General features: G+C 41.5%; 1 protein-coding gene across 2 annotated transcripts; it reads right to left on the reverse strand.

Annotated features, from left to right (window-relative positions):
• Positions 1-712: 712 nt before the first annotated feature.
• On the reverse strand, positions 713-15,729 carry CYB5A (cytochrome b5 type A). 2 transcript variants are annotated; one of them, XM_074899309.1, is made up of 5 exons: positions 15,500-15,729; positions 7,536-7,664; positions 5,853-5,882; positions 3,338-3,372; positions 713-2,493 (listed from the first exon to the last, which is right to left on the reverse strand). In XM_074899309.1, the coding sequence occupies exons 1-5, from the start codon at positions 15,641-15,643 to the stop codon at positions 2,415-2,417; spliced, it is 417 nt and encodes a 138-aa protein (XP_074755410.1). In that variant the 5' UTR covers positions 15,644-15,729; the 3' UTR covers positions 713-2,414. The 2 variants fall into 2 exon arrangements, with proteins under 2 accessions (XP_074755410.1, XP_074755411.1); XM_074899310.1 differs by lacking the exon at positions 5,853-5,882.
• Between the last annotated feature and the right edge of the window lie 1,793 nt (positions 15,730-17,522).

Consider the following 17,522-nt stretch of genomic DNA (forward strand, 5'->3'; position numbering starts at 1 on the left):
TTAAAAACTTGAAACATTCATGTCCATCTGAGGAACAACTTACATCAGCACTGGTGGAAGGGAATATGAACAGAACAACTACAGGGAATGAGTTGTCTACATCTATAATAACATTCTATTAGTTTTTTGAAGCACTGCTTCCTCACCTCCACTCATTGTGCTTTTCGTTCACGTTGTGAAAATCCTGTGCACGTGCCAGCTCAACTGCTTTTAGATGGGACTGAGCTTGCATAGGTACTCCAGGGGATTACATATACAAACATCATGTATGGGACCCCAAGCAGAGCTATACCATACTGAAATTCACAAAATACACAGCATGGGAAAAAAATTTTACAGCAAGTGGATCCACAGCCTTATGGATCCACTTTGATTGCAGTATGCCGTCTGCTGCTGTGGACATAATTATCCCAGTCTGAAATTCTTGAAAGAAAAAAAAGATAGGAAAGGTTAAGCTTTCCAAAGTTGCTGGGTTTGGGTTTTTTTTGCCTCACCTAGACATGTGAACTTAAATGTTATTTTACAAACCAAGAGAAAATTCACCGCTTGAAACTTAATTTATGAGTCTAAATACCAACTCCGAGTTAATACCCTTTTTAAAGGTTATCTGTAAAAAAAGTCAATAAAGCCTGAATTTTTAAACTCTGCTTCACCACATTCAGAGGAAAAGCTAGGGCAAAACCAGGACGAAGTAAGTTAGTGCTAGACACAATCCCAAACACTGTCATTTTTATTGCAGGTTAAGATTTCCAAGTTAAAGAAGTTGATGTGATCTACTGTAAGTGCATACGTGTCTGTATCTGTAAACCAATTCTGACAGTGACAGAACACATGAATGCAAATGTAATAGATACTAAACACTTCCACAGTTGAAGCTATGAGATATCCTTATTTGCTACAATAATGGTAAAGGAATTCCAATAAAAGGAAAATCACAATGAGGAATACTTAAAGGATTCCTGTATTGACATATACACAAGACAATCCCCTGAAGTCACAGCACCTTCCCTCCCCCAACTATTTCAAAAAAAGAAATCTCATGTTTACAGTGTACAATCTTTCAATTTGATTTGACTTGACACAGGGTGTAAACTCCATGCATTTTCCCTGGTGCTGCCAAGAGGCAGCCCTTAGAATACTGTTTCAAGTCCTGATGAACGTCAGGGAGGCAGAGCTTGCTGGAGCAAACCACTGTTAAGTCACCAGCTGGCACTGAGGTCATGCTGATGAAAACATTTATCTATGCTAACCACTCCATAATATGCTTTCTCACTTTTTACACACAACTTCCCTGCATAAGAGACATATCTTGACTTCAGCATTCTGAGAAGTGTCCCAAGATACAAAAGCACCTCTTCCAAGGTCTTCAAAAAGTTTGAAATTAGAGCTCGTGAGAATAAGCAATTAAACTTTTATTCATAATCATTTACGTATGACTAAAAATATTCACCACAAAAAGCAAACTTTCAGTTATCTTGTATTTAGCAGTGAAAATACTCATCTCTTCGTAGTAAAGCACCAAGGAGTACATCACAGAACAGTCAGAAACAGATTCCATGTATCAGGTTTTTTCCTCACAATGTATATGACAAAGTTGAAAATTTTATAAAAGGCTAGAAGTTCCAGAACAAATTCTAGAGTCACCTGAGTGCTTGGCAGGAACAGTATTATGTAGAAACAGCTACTTTTTTCTGCCTTTTTTGCAAAAAAGAGCTACTTTTCACAAAAGTGAGACAGACATTAATCGGGCCAAACATTGGGTTTCTTACTTCACCTGAATTTTTCAATGGGAGCCAAACAGAACAGTTTGCTAGTAGGAGTATCTACAACTATAAGAGCAGATGTCAAGAGGAAAGGAAAAAATATAATCACCTCATTATAGCCTGATTGGTATAGCCCAACCACTTACAGACACCTACGTCCACTACTCGACTCAGCTTTTTCCATTACATTTAATTAGCATTTCATTCAAGCATACTACATTTAAGAAGACAACATGACTTTTAAGTTAAGTTGTGTACATAGACAAATACATGTACACAGTTTTGGTAGTCATTTAAAGCTGTAAAATTTGTATGTCAAGAGAGTCCTACAGACCCCATGATTAAGGAGAAATAACCAGAATCAGAGTGTTACATACAAAACAATATTCTAAACACAGAAACCAATACAGTTATCAAGTAATTCGAGAATAAAATTGTTATACAAAGAAATGCTGCCTTTATATCATTTCAGAACAGCAAACAAGAAGGCAACATTAAGAAAAGTGCACAGCAGAAAAGAATTGTTCAGTTTTCTGAAAAAGTTGAATTTTTCTTCAGACATCAGGCTTTTGTCCAGGAAGATACTGAGTTAGGATTGCTTGTATTTTCTCCCAGATCAGGCTCTTCTTGCATTAGTTCTCAGTAAGGCGCTTACTCTGACATGTAGGAACGATACATCAGGGCCACAATAATTGCTGCTATCGCTGGGATCACCCAGTTGGACCACGAACTAGAAGGAAGTTTTTGAAACAGCAGTTTAGGAAGTGACAACCAGCAAGTTAAAAAAAAAAAAAAAAATTAAATTCATTGCTTAAAGATGTCTTTCCTCCCCACTCCAACAAATACTTCAAAGTTAGGGCAACAGAACAACCCGGCTGGCCAGTAATACTCTAGCCAAGTAAAAAAGCTTGTATTGTAAGCTCTAGTACAAAGCCTTAACAAGAAGTTTGCTTACTAGAGAAATGTAAGACTAGACATGTTTAAACTCATGGTGTGCTGCCCATCATTCATTCATTCAAAAGCCATTTAGGTAGCGGCATCACACACACTTTCAAGCACCCAAGCTCCTCACTCAGAGAGGCAGGGAACAGACCTCTGAAGTTTCAGCAATAGGCAATCGTCAGCAAGATATAACTTTATACAGTTTGATTCAGTGGTGTTCCAAACTGTTTCTTCCCCTCCCAATTCTGAGAGATTTTCTTTCTTAGAGACACATTCCTCTTATTTCCCTTAGATGCAACAGTTGTAGCAAATTTTAAAAGTGAAGTGGAAAAGTCAGCAATAGCACCAAGTGTCTTCTATTCACCCAATAACCTCCAGAAACGAAGGCCTGTACCCAACATAAACCATTTCATAGATACGTCAATACGTATCAGTAAGAGAAAAAAAGTCTAGCTAGTAAGCGAACATGCTTGTAAAGTAGTACATAGATGCCAAATTGGACTTTCTGTAGAACAGAAATTTTCATGCACCATCCTCTGACATCTAAGCTTCCAGCAGATAGAAGCTGTTCAGCTTTTTAAGCTTCAGAAACATAAGCATGCAGAACTCTGACATCAGGTATCATACTATACCTGGAATTAGACTGAGCAGTGGTTATAAGAGTTTCCTGGAAAGCAAAGCATAAAAAGATATTTACATCAGACAGACACCCCTCTCCATCTTAACTAGCCCTTACAATTTCTTAAAACTCGTCAAGTGGGACTAATATAAAAACAACTCAGTGCATTGCATTTGGAAAGCATTTTCTCAGAATTCCTGTAACACTGTTGTATAGAAGCTAGCTAGCAGCAGTTTCTGTAGGCAACATTGCATCAAAAGTTATTTAAAAAATATACTCACAAGGAATTTTGCAACAAGTTTTCCATGAAGCTAACTTCAACCTCAGGCTACATTCAAAAAGTTTTATTCACCTAAAAGACTAAGATACCTTATTTGCCTAAAATTTAATTGAAAAGTCTCTGAATTAATACACAAATATTTGTTACATCGAACTTACATGAAGAAAGCTACTAATTTACATCCATAAGGCTTATTAAACTTAGGTTTTTAGTGCGGTGTCTCAGACTGCATTAGAATCAGTCAGTTATAGTTGTTACTGATACTGATTTGGACTTCCTGTTCAGTTTCCACAGAAAAAGCACAAGATCAAATCCCACTTGGCAGATGATCCAAACTGCATTTAAAAGATCCAAGCATTAAAACTATACTTAAATTTAGTAGTATAATATCCATCACTGAAAAATTAATTGCTTCAGTATCAGAATATCTGCAAATCATTTAAAGAGCAAAAGATTCCCAACACCCTCTCATAGATTCAAACAGGCTACTTTTGCAAGCACTCAAATCATCACACTTTTACATGTGGCAAATACCATGTTTGAAAGAATAAGACTCAGTGATTAGATTGATGCTGTTTTTATGAACCCTTCCATGGAAAACTAATCCCTAAGTCAAATGGCATGGAACAGCTTATGCCCACACTATCAAGGCTAACACCTTCTACAACAGACTTGCCACATCCAGGGCCAGGGGATGGTTCCCCCCACAGCAAGACAGTAAGAAAAATGCAGCCCAGCTCATCAAAACCTGCTTTTAAACACTATGACACTGGACATGTACATCGAGGGTACTTTAAATACAGTGCAAGGATGAGAAAGACATTTGAAAGCCCAAGGCCTTCTGACAGGTCCTAGAGAGCCAGTGCACAGGGCCTAAGCTGCCCCTTTACCCACCCAGAGTGCAACGCCCTGAGTGAAACTGTCTTATCAGCTACACCCACAGGGCCTCCTAGAGGAAAAGTGCTCCAGCTTCCTTCTGGAATGATGGAAAACACACATGTACTGTAGGTACCTATGACTAGTACTAAAACAAGGGAGGGAAAAAGCCAAGCAGGAGTGTTAGTAAAGTCACCTAAATACATCTTAACTCCCAACTGACCACACTTTGGCCAAACTAATTTTCTAAGTACTTCAGTTTAGTAAATTCCTGTGAGCTTAATCGTGGGATTACTACAACTTGAACTAGGCAGTCTGCTGCTCAGTTGCATTTATGGTTGCTGCTCTTACAGTTTAAGTGTAAAGTGCCCTGAATTTCAAAAGAAATCTGAATAGCAGATGTTATTCTTGATGGGAAGAAGCCCTGAATTCCAGTCATCGTTCCATTTCTTATTTTTATTTATACAGTCCTTAATAATAAAAATAATAATTGCTATAGAAAACATTTCAGTGTGTGTATTTTTTTTTCTACTTTCTTTCGTTTAACTTACTCGTATTACTGGAAGATTTTACAAAAGTGATTGTTTAAAAGTAATCTCTAAAAACAGCAAGAGTAAGTTACTGTTCCCACTACACTTCATTTAAAAATTATCTTCAACTATTTACTAAGCATACCGCTGTACTGTTAAGCCAGCCCTGAGCAAACATCCTCTTGACACACAGCAGCAGCAACTGTACAAGTTAATCCCTGATGCACTTGCTCCTTTAAGGGACCTCTGAATTTTGTAAATTGAGTACCAACACAACTTTATTTTATTAAAGACAGAAAAAAACCCTTAAAAAATAGGTGCAATACTGTTTTCACAGGACACTTGGCAAAAAATCTACTGAAACAGTCAGTAAGGAAACAGTATGTTCACCTTGAAAAGGGTTCACAATTGCAAGTTAACTGATGTATAACACAACAATCAAATGCCTCTATGTTCTCTACCTACTAGTGTTACCAATATATTGTTAAGCATCTTTTTTCTGCTAAAAACACTTATTAGTTTAATCCATTCTGTTTATAAGCTGATTTTTCTCTTAAACTGACTACTAGAAAACTACTGACTGATTCTAGATTCACCTTTTTGCTACAGCGTAATGTCATCACACTTAACCTCTTAGTTCAAAACCACACAAATTAGAGAACAGCTAACAGGAAGAATAATTTGAAGCCAGATCAATAGGTTTAGTAAGAGACTTACGACCTGAAACACTACACTTAAATCAAGCCGAATTATTTTTGCCTCTGGGGGTTTACCAGTTATGGACAGATGCTGTCCCTAATGCCTAAAAGAAACAGTGTGGCATTTAAAAAAAACACACTTACTGTTGGTTTCTGAAGCTTCCCTCTATCATCCTGCAAGAAAACAAGCAAGAAACATTTAGACAAAACCCAAAGCACTCAAAGCAATCATTTATCATTAAATTCAGTTTGCAATTTATTCTGTTAGTGTACCTATTTTTAGGAAACTGCGAAAGAGCAGATATCAGTGTATGATTTTGAGCTACCGTGAAGAAGATCACTTCCTTGAATAACACTTTACAGTATACCATACAGAAGTGAAACCCAAGTATCCAACATATTTCATTATTTCTTGTGCCCATGAGTTTGCATTTCTTTTGTCTCTAAACAGCACACATAACCTTAGCTTATATACCAATTACAATCATTAGTTTACTTCTGCCTGGTCTAGTAGTATTATCAAGCAAAGTCACTGAACTAGTTTTGGTTCAACAGCCAGTGCAAAGGTCCCAAATTCTACGGATCTTTCATAAACCCATGAAGTTTTACTTGAAATAGTCATATTCATTACCAAAAAAGACCAAAAGTACATAATCTTAACAGTGCTGTATTTGTACATTATACTATCAAGCTGTTTGTTTCATATCAGATGAAAACAGGCACTTGTCAAACAAGTAAGAACTGGACTAGTAGCAACGTTAAGAAGAATTTTACTGGCATCAACTGCCATCTGAAACAGGTGACAAGCCTGCAAGGCTGCAAGCCTGCAAGTGTGTATCAGAGCTGAATTATTTTGTATTAGAAGCTACACTATTCATATTTATCAAAAAAGGACCCGAGACAGATATAAGATTAGGAATCTTACTGTGAAATAAGCTACTCAAGACAGCCATGTTTACCCTGAATGCAAGATAAAACATACACAAAACAAATAGAAGAGGCAGGGATGGGCAATAAAGCAGAACAGATGGGCACACTAGCAGCCTAAGCCTCTAACAAGTGGGTTTCAACTATTAAGGCCTTATTTAAGCTCTCCTGCATCTATCTGAAGGAAGCCAACAGCTCTGTAGCTAGAAATAAATCATTCCAAACTTGAGGCATCGGAAAGGTGCTTGTTAAAAGTACAAAAACAGTAAGGACAGTATAGAAAAGAGGACATGACAGATGACCCAGTGGGAACTGATCATAAACAACCCTGACAACCACAAGTAGGTAACACTGATACAGCTCAAAACCAGGGGAGACAGAGAGAGGGAAGACAGAGCATCAAACATGAAGTACAATGCTTACAGTAGCCATCTTCCAAACATACTTATGAGGAGCCAAGATTGTACTTTTAGATCCAGATGGAAGCCTGGCCTATGTATTTACAATGATGAAAGTGGCTGTTAGTAATCAGTATGCATATGGACATAAGAAAATGTCTAGACATTCTGACCTATCACCTTCAGGGGTTATAGAGTCTCATTATAAAGCTCACAGGGCACATCAGAAAGGGCACGATTCCATATCCAGTTTATTCAAGAAATAAGTTATAAAATATTTTAAAGCAGCAAACTTTTATATATGACCATCCTTATGCTACACTAATCAAATCCCTTCACACTGGGAGAACCTGCCTCCAGCCCAGGTCCATCCATAAACAGCTGCTGGGCTGGCACCCAACCAAACTAGTAGCTCTCCTTTATTCTGAAGGAAATTACCAGAAAAATAGCTAGATGCAAAAGCTATAGTAAACAGCAAGTACTGGTACTCTCATGTACTCACCGGATGAAGTTCCCCAATAATAAAGGTTTCTGACAGTGTCCTTGCATCTGTGGAATGGCCAACATCTTCAAAGTTCTCAGTAGCATCTCCCCCCGCTTGCTCCCTGAGGACCTCTTCACCACCTGGGTGCTGCAATTTTTAGTGAGATTGAATTTGTTACTGAAAAACATTCCACATTTTAAGAATGTAAATTCTTAATTTCTACAATAAAAAAAAAAAAGTCCTTGTAAAATCAGCTGCTAGACTTCTTAGAGCAAACATGAAGCCTCTCTGAATAACTAGAGCTTTATGTACTCTCTGAAGCCAAAACCAATGAAGCTAAATCTCTACTCCATCAGTGACAGAGCAGTAAGAGGCATTACACCTAGCAGCTAAAGCATTTAGAACATTACAGGCATCAGTCTTTTAACAGCCCACCTATTATCTAACATTACATTCCATGTTCTCACTTTTGCAGGAAATGTGTATTTCTATCCAAACAATGCTTTATACAGCAAAAGGATAAAAGCCAAAAGGTGCAAGTTGCAGCATGAAAATTCCAGGTAGATATAACAAAAAGAGCTATTCACAAGAAGAGCACTGAAACAATTGGCAAAGGAACACACAGAATCTCCATCCTTTGAGGCTGCCTACACAAGGCACTAAGGAACCTGACATTCAATTTAATCCTAGTCTGAGTTAAGTATTGGACCAGATAACCTTCAAGCATCCTTTCCAAAATAAACTACTGTATGATTATCTAGTAAACCAGCTACTTTGGAACTGTTTCAGCACAACGGAAAGCTCATACAAAACACCAGGCTAGCAATTTGGTTTTAGCAGACTATGGAATCCCAAAACGACATTGCTGATAAAACCCTTGAGACGTAGAAAAGTGGTCTCCCATTATTTCCTAATACCTCAACCCATCACCATTCTCTTAACTTAAATCCCTGTTCTCCACTTTTATTCTTCCCCAGGATGCACTTTAGGGATTGCATAGTTTCACATTTCCATCCATCAAATAACTGTCTATGTACTGCAAGATATATCACATCTTCTAGTTCAGTCAATTTTCTCAGCTTCATCTAACAGGTAAGTAACATGCCGTAAAAATTCACCACTCAACTTTTAAGTAGGAAACTACTACATAAACACTGGGAATTATTAGGTAAGCAAGTTGAAAGCAATTCAGTGCTATTGGCTTGGATTGAGGAAATCATGAAATAAATTCTAATGTGATCAGTGACAGAAGAAATAAAGCTTTGGAGCCTCAATTCCACTTTTAATTTTATATTCTGTAGCCAGAGGCATTATGAAAATAGGCAAAAATTCTACTATTTAGGGTTATCTTGCTTGGAGCATAGATGAACAGAAGGGCTATGCTTAGACAGTAGATTAAAGAAATAGCATAAATATTTCTGCTAGTCTAAGCCATTCAGGTTAGTTTATTTCAAAACCCCCCCATATTAATCCCCTACCAATCCTTCTCTTAAAAAAAACAAAACTTTTTCATACAGACTGGGAAGACACTATTACTACTAGATTTCAGCAGTACCAGAACCCCAAAACTTGAATCTTTGCATTAAAGGAAGACATTTATCTTAAACTATTAAGAAAGTTGCTTTTAAAAAACAGAACAAAAACAAACACCCCCCACATCAAACCAAAACAACACAACACTTTTTTTAAAGAGCCAAGATACCACAGCTAGAAGGGTAAGGGTTCCCCACCATGACTAAGCAAAGGCAAGGTTAAGCAACTGATAAAGAGATTGGACACAGCAGTTGAGCCAAAAAAGGTTAAAAGAGTGCATGCAGAGTAAAGATTATGCAAGATGTGCAAATATGGCATGCTGACCAAAATCCTGCCCTTGAATCTTTCCTGATAAGCATTCAGGGAAAGGAATGGACAAAAGTTGAGGGATCACTCAAGTTCAGTGCCTTGAAATGTATAACTTGGGTCTAACAAGCTCTCCCAGATATTGCCACAAGTAAGTCTTCAAAGAATTCCTTCAGCAATGTGAGGTTTGGGGGTTTGTGGGCTTGGTTCTTTTATACTATGCTAAAGAACTGTGCTCCCCAAAATACAATGTATGTAGCATCTTCAGCAGAAACGAAGACAAAGCTCCTTGGAAAAACAAACAAGACACCAAAGTTAAACTACCCATCAAGCACTAGTAGCATAAGTAGCATGTAAACTCATGCACTGCAGTGAAACCAAACCCCACTCATACAAATAGATAAAACACTAGTTACTCCAGCAAGTTGTCAAGATCACATGGTTTACATTAAATTCCCCCCCAAAATTCACCAACCAGCCAAACAAGTGGATACCTATTGGTATAACTGCATCTACATTAAAACCATTTCAGAGTACTTTAACAAACCACCTGCAGGTTGCCAACTACAGAAGGATCATACACTAATTTGTTACCAAATCCCTCCCTTGTGTCACTACAAAGCAATCACGTAGCTATATAGGCAGCTTCAGTGAGGCACTACGGCTTTTCTCTGTAGAATTACTTTTTGGTCTAATTAGTAACTGATGCCTTGTCTACAAAACCACAGTACCAGTGTCAACACAGTGACCATGACCAACCCTCTCAGTGGCTATCACACGTCAGCTGAAGGGGACAAATTCACCCTCACCTCTGCCACCACAGCTGGAAAAGTGGTAGTACTTTTTCCTTCACACCAGCAAGACCAAGGTAGAGAGAACCACACACAGAGTTCACAACTTAAGCCATCTAGCATGTGATGTTACTAGTAACCTACTCAATATACATAAAAGTACCTTGAAACTAAACACTTTTTAGATGGCACATCTGCTTAAAGATGCAAACTTAGAAACCTTCTGCAAACAACTAGCACATAATACAACCAATTAGTGAAAAGACTTCACCTCCCCCAATGAAAAGTAGCAACTGTAATGTCTCACAAAGGGCAAGAAGTGACTTTTCTATCAAAAGCCTACCATCTTCCATGGTTTAATAAGTTTCTCAAAGTTTGTTTATATGGGGCCTTTGTTAACACTTCTGCCTGGTAAACAAAGCTTGTGTTTCTACTTGAATGAAGAGCCTCTGGATAGACCCTGGAATTGGAAAGCCTGCAAGACTATATAGTGACTCCTAAAGCAAAATCCTGCTGATACAAATAAATGAAGTGCTTTGTGGTTCAAGGGAAATGAAAAAGCTTTTGCTGATAAATAAAGGTAGTCTAGCTCATTCCTAGGACATTACCAATATAAGAACATAGGTATTTAAGTTACATGCACAACAGATGTCTGTAGAGAGCCAGCACTAGTACATAGCATAGATCAATTCTTCACAGGAGCACATTAGAAAGTTTTCAATAAAGCAAATAAGCAGTTAAACTCACTGCTCTCATCTGGGTCAGAAGTCTGTGATTACTTCATCCTGAACGCCTATCACATCTTCTTCCCCCCGCTGCAGTCATGCAACTTTCTCAGTGTCATAGTTCAAGAGTCTATTAAAGTATAACTATCTTAATTCACAGTTCCTGTCCCCTCCCCCATCCCATACTAGAGGAATAAAATCTATAGGGTCCAGTTGAACTTCAGGGGAGACCAGCAAAAGTCTCCACCAGTGACAGTCTTAAAAATTCAAGTTTTGATTTCTGCACTACAGGGAATGATAAGCAGAAAGGGGCAGCACCAGAGCCAGAGACCCAGAAAACCCCAGCTTTTTGTGCAAGACGAACACTTGTTTGTTTTAAGGGCAATTTCATGTAGCCTGCAGAGTCCGCCAAATTATTTCCATCACCTATTTAAGTTATAGGACAGAAATTCTGTACTCATGTAACATTTTAGGAGCCTAGGAGAATACATCTCTTTATGAGAGTGTATTTTTGAAAACCAGGGGTTTAGATGAACTGGAAAAGGAATGCCCAGTAGGTGGGTACCCATCTCCCCACTTACAAAACATTTACAGCTTACAGTGTCTTGCATAAGAGTGCTAAGAAGTGCTATTTTTCAAAGCATTTTCAAATCCTCCTACAAACTTCATCAGAGCTTAAGGAAGTGATACACTGGTTTTAATCCATAGACTGCAAGGTTCTGCAACAAAAATTCACATGGTACTCTGACAGACTTCAAAATGTGCTAGTACCAGCACCTTTCAGTGGAAGCTATTCGTTACTTTAAACATGGAAGCTAATATGCCACTCCTCTGCGATATCATCATACTGGATGAAAATAACTTATTACCACATAGCAGAGAGAACATTTTTCATTCTGACAGACAATATTTGTTCTTCTGTGCTTTATTTGATCAGTATTTCAAAACATTTTTCGTGGGAGATGTCCATTATATTTAGAAGCAGTGTTTTAAAAGTACAAGTCACAACTCATGAAAAACACATTTTCATTGGCCATTAATATTTTCAACAAATTTTGAGACCACTAACAACTGAAGTCACCTAAACAAAGTCTGTATTAGATGAATATTCAATACATACCATAGTTAGTTTCCAGAATAAGGAATTTCTCTCAGGTAGAGATGTTCCTATTGTTAGCTTCTCTGTCTATCTTAAGGAATCCAACAAATTTCCCACAAAAACCATAAGGAGGACTTTCACCACAATGGGAAGTAGATCAAGACACTGATAATTTCATTCTTATTTTTATATGCCAGCTACTCTTGTTTATCTCATTAGATTGACATCAATGACTGACTAGTGGGATTGCTTTAATAAACGATGGAGAAATACTACCAAGCATTACAAACATATTCAATCCTTTAATTGACATTTAATATTATTCACGTATGTAATTACCGGGAATAGAGATATAGCCTTAAGATCCTTCTGTGAGTACACATGCATTTCTAGTAGCTATTGTCCCTTAAATGATGTAGGACCTGAAACTATGAAAAGGTTTCCCAAATCTTCTGTAATACAGGTCCAACAGCCTTAGAGTGAAAAAGGTGATGCACAAGTGTCTGGTCTCAAGAATAATTTTTCACGCCAAGAGCTTTCAGATACTGCACTCCAAAAGTTGAGGTCTCTGAATTTCCTCTCCTAAAGGATATACTTTGATAATCAAAGAAAATTCAGAGATACATATTCGAGTTATAAAGTTTTCCTGAGATTTGCCATTAAAAAAAAAACCAACAAAAACAACAAAAACAACATATAAAAAAAGCAGCTGCTGGAATTTTCATCTTCAGTAACCCCTAGCATAAGGTGTCAAAGTACACAACCCTTTTCTCTTTCAGCACTTCAGCTGTATTTCAAATGATCTTTTTTAAGCCTTGTCCTTCAGAAACCAAACTAAAATGGTCACACTATGTGATGCTTCCACTCCTTTTCAGCCTCACCACTCCCAACACAGATACATCACCACCTCCAGTCCACTTACTACCTAACTCCAGTCAAGTGTTCACAGAGGCTGATTGTTTCCAAAATGCAATCAAGTTTCACTAAACATCTACAAGTTTTATGAAGAGATAACAGGCTGGACAGAGGAAATACACCCTTTAAGTACTGTAATGGAGTGAAAGGCAGCAGCATTCTTCCACTTGAGAGAGAGGGTGTCTTCAGCACTGAAGCACTGTGAAGTTTTCAATGTCATAATCAATGAGAAAGAATTTCCATAGGTTAATGCAGTGGCTGGAAAGATTGCTTGTCACATTAAGAAATGGGACTGGCAAAGTCAGCTTTCATTCCCAGCTCTTCATTCCCTAGTAAACTGGTATTTGGGAAGAGCAGGGATGAGATGATACTTCAGCAGTGCATCCTTTTCAGTACTACTGGAGTTATTTTAGTAGCCTACACTTAATTCTCAAAATATTTTAAGCTTTCTACTCCTGCAAGGAACAGCAAGAAGTAAAACTGAGTTTGACCAATAATGCTCTTGAAATAGCTACGGTAATCCCCATTTCACTGAGAAGCGTTTACCATTCCAGAACACACCCAGAAGAGGCTAGCTCCAATTTCTCTTCCTTTGTCACATGTAAATGCTTCATGGTGTCTGACAGTGTCAAAAGAATTAGCATGTTACTGGATAAATTAACCAGGTATTAAAAGCATTCAGAAAAGGTAAAAAAGTGTCCTATGAAATATTTTTAATCGGAGGGTTCCATCCCAAAAATCACCACACAATGAACATGACAATATACCCAAGAGCTTTCCTTAGGAGTGTAGCTTCATTTAGATACTTTGCTGAGAATAGTTATCCAATTTCATTATTTATCATCTCAGAATATAACCCAGAAATTTCAGCTCCAAAATCAGCCATTTTCTACTGAAAGCCGTTTAATGTGAGACTGAAATTTGATTCACGTGTACCAGCGTGCATCAGACATCCCACAGTTGTGCAAGAAACAACTATTTAACTACTTATAGACAAACTGAATTCTTCTGATATGCTGCTGAAATAGCAACATTGACCTGAAGGCTGAAATGAAGACTTCCTTGGAAGAGTCTGCACAAGGTAGTGTCTCTTAATATTTACCAATCTCATTACATGCACTGAAGGAAGAAGCTAGCTGTCAGCTTGTTTGTGCAACTAAAATCCAAAAGCTCATTAGATCCTGGATTTTTTGTCAAGTGCGTTTTTTGTTGGGTTTGTTTTGTTTTGGTTTTTTTTTGAGGTCCCCCCCCCAATCTGGAAATGTTTATACAATTATGTATCAACCAAAACTGATCAAGTTTCCAAGAACAGATACTTCAATTTCTCAAACTGCATAAAAACTGCATTCTCCTCCAGGGCTTCGATAATTAAATTGGCCTTGCCTGCATAACAAACTTTCCCATAACTAAATGATGAACCAGACCAGGGGCAGACCTCGATGAAAAAGAATGAATAAAGTCAGTAGACCAGTTTCACAGTCCACCTTGCTGAAAAAAATGACAATTTGTGCTGGCACGCTGCTTAAGAAGGGAATACTACCCGTGTCAACACTGCCTTTGAAAAATTTCTTGTCGACCTTTTATTTGCAAAATATTCTATTAATTCTCTGAATTTTAAGTTGTATTCTTCTGAATTCTACAACCACAAAATTCAAGAAGGGGCTACAGAACTACTAAGGCTTGAATTCTGTTGTGTCTCTACCAATCTGAACTGTACTCTCAAATAAATAAATGTAAGTTACTAATGTAAATTACTAAAAATCATAGTTCTTTTTAATTGGATTCTAGATCTTTGCAGATTGGAAATAATGGGAGTGAGGTAGAAACTCAAAATATCACTAATCCTAGTTCCATCTACTACTGAAAAAAAAATGCTCCGCAGTTGCATTTCTGCATCTCCACAGAAGAACGTTTTAGTCCATTAACTAAAATGCTTCTTTATTAACCATGACTATCAATGATTACAATTGTTCATCATCAGCAAGCGATCAAAACCATCAATCGTTAACTAGGAAAAAGAAAAACAACAAAAGGCGTTCAGTACTCTGGCCGCTATACTCTGCTAGAGTTTGAACTTCTGCCGCCGGGCAGTGCTGCGTTAGGACAGCAGCAGCAAGCGCACAAAGCCTGCGGGGAACTTCGGTTTCTACAAAGGCAGAGAGTTTAAAAGGCAGGTGAAGGGAAACAGCAGTTCCTAGCAGCGGGACGGCGTGCTCGGCACACTCGTTTTTTTCCCGCCCGAGAGCAGGCCGAGGGGCGGCCGCCGGCCCACCGGGGCGCCCGGAGCCCACCCCCGCCCCTGCCCCGCCGTTAGAACCGTCTGCCATAGCTCCACCGGCGCTACAGGGCAGGCCCGCGGCCGCCACCGGACTTTCTCAAGGGCGCTATCGCGACCCGGCTGGGCCGCACCCAGGGCGGCCACCTCCGGCCCCCGACCCGCAGGAGGCCGAGGAGAGCCCGCGAGCAGCAGCCCCCAGCCCAGCAGGCAGCACGGGGAGCAGCCGGCCAGCCCGCACGGCCCCGCGGGGCCCGGAGCGGCGCCAGTCCCCGCAGCGTCCCCGGCGGCGCGGCCGCGGCCCTCCCACCTCTCCCTCAGCCTCCCCGGGCACTCACCTCGTCTAGAAACTTGGTGACGTCGTAGACGCGGTGGTGCAGGATGATCCAGGTGCTGCGGCTCTTGTTGTGCTGCTGCACCTCCTCCAGCCGGTAGTACCGACCCCGCCACGACTCGCCCCCGGTCTCGCTGGAGCCCACCATGTCCCCGCGGCGCGGCGCTGCCCACAACCACAATCACAACCGCACCGGCTCCGCAACAGGCGACAGCCCCGCGCGCACACCGCCCGCTGCCCGGCCGCCAGCCTATCACCGCCCGCCCCTCCTCTCCGCCCGCCCCTCCCTGAGCGGCTCCTCATTGGAGGAGCGAAATGCCCTTCAAAGAAGGCGTCAAGCTGGCTACCGAGGTGGCCGCCGGGGCGGGACTTGTGGGCTGGGTCGGCGGCCTCGTGCCCCGCCTTGTTCCCCGCTGCGGGCAGGAGCGGCGCCCTCCACGTGACCCGCCACCGGTCACGTGTCGTGTGTGGACTCGCAGCCGCTGGTGGGACGGGAGAGGACGGGCCGGGCAAGCGGTGCCCGGGCGGTGCCCGCCGCTTCCTTGCCCCGCAGCGGGCGAAACGTGCCGCGAGGGGAGGTTACCCCGGCGCTCGGCACCTCCGGCGGCGGCTGGCCGCGCCGATTGTTTACGTGCACCGCCCTTCCATCCCGGGGCTGGTGGGCACCTCCCGCGCCGGCAGGGAGCACCCTGCCCTCTCCCGCCCCTCCCGGTTTTCCACCACGCTGGGGAAGTCACACGCGGTACCCCTGAGCACCCGCCGACCGGGCCCTGCGGGGTCACCGGACCCACGGCGGCCGCCCCGCCCCGCCCCCGCGCGCGCGGAGCGTGCTCGCGCCGCAGGCGGGAGGCGCGCGGCTGCGCGGGCGCCCAGGGTAGCCCCTGAGGGAGCCCGTCGGGAGCGGCTGGAGGAGCGGCCGCGCCAGAGGTGCTTCCCTACCGCTCCCCAAAACCTCCCGGCTGCCGCAGGAGCCCCTCGCCCAGCCTGGGGAGAGCCCTCCGGCGGGCCTCGAGCCGAGGCTTCCCTGGGACTCCCCGACTGCCCTGCTGCCGGGTGGGCTGAGGGCACAGGGGGCAGCGCCTTCCCTTCCTCTTGGTGATGGCCTTTCACTCACCCGCCACCTTGTATTCCTTCAGTTTTGTTAAAGCTAAAACAGTGTTTCTTGGCTCTGGCCGCAGATGTGTTTGATGGCTTTGTTTGCGTGTGGGGCCAGAATGGGCTTCCCTGTCACGGCGGCAACCTGTGCTGCGCTACTGGTGCTGGGTCACGCCCGTATGCTACTTTGGTGCCTCAGCAACAATTGCCCCATGTACATGCTCCGCGGTTTTTTGTGGGGTTTGGCTACAGCATGACTTCAGTGATGTAAAATTTACCCAGCATGACCTGTCGAGGCACCTTTCCTCCACACCAGTGCTTAGAAAGTTTTGTTCCCTGTGCGTGTGCTTTTGGTTATCTGTGTGCGGGTCTGCTTCGAACTTCCTCGCTGAATGCCACCACGATCATCAGATCCCATCTCTAGTTCATTACAGTCAGCCTAACAGGAAGAGCAGCTACTGCCCCTCACATCTTGGTGGTGTTCTCAACTTTAATAATGAGGCTTTTCATTCCATCTTCCAGGCAATTGACAAATATCACCACCAAGCTCTGTGATTTACCTGTCCTTACAGAAAACTAGTGATAGCCGTTTTCTGACTGATGTCATGTTCAGCTTAGCAAGAGCTCTGTGGTGGTTTCAGGTTCACATGTTGGGATTGTTGGCATCTGAAGATGTAATTTCTCCCACACACGTTAAGTTCTCCTACTTGTACAGAAGGCAGTTGGGTTTATTTCCTATGATTTATAACTGGTAGTTCTGTCTTAACTGATAGTTCTGTGTTAACTGGTACTTCTCTCTTTATCCTCTCCCCTGAAGGGAGAAGCCATCTGCAAGCACGCTGTTGCATTAGCTTTTAAGATGACTGGGAAGATTTAACTTAGGCTGAATACAGCAAGTGGTTCCCACAGGGGAGTTCGCCTCAAACAGCAGG

The sequence above is a fragment of the Athene noctua genome, chromosome 2 (genome assembly GCF_965140245.1).
Source record: "Athene noctua chromosome 2, bAthNoc1.hap1.1, whole genome shotgun sequence".
NCBI lineage: Eukaryota > Metazoa > Chordata > Aves > Strigiformes > Strigidae > Athene > Athene noctua.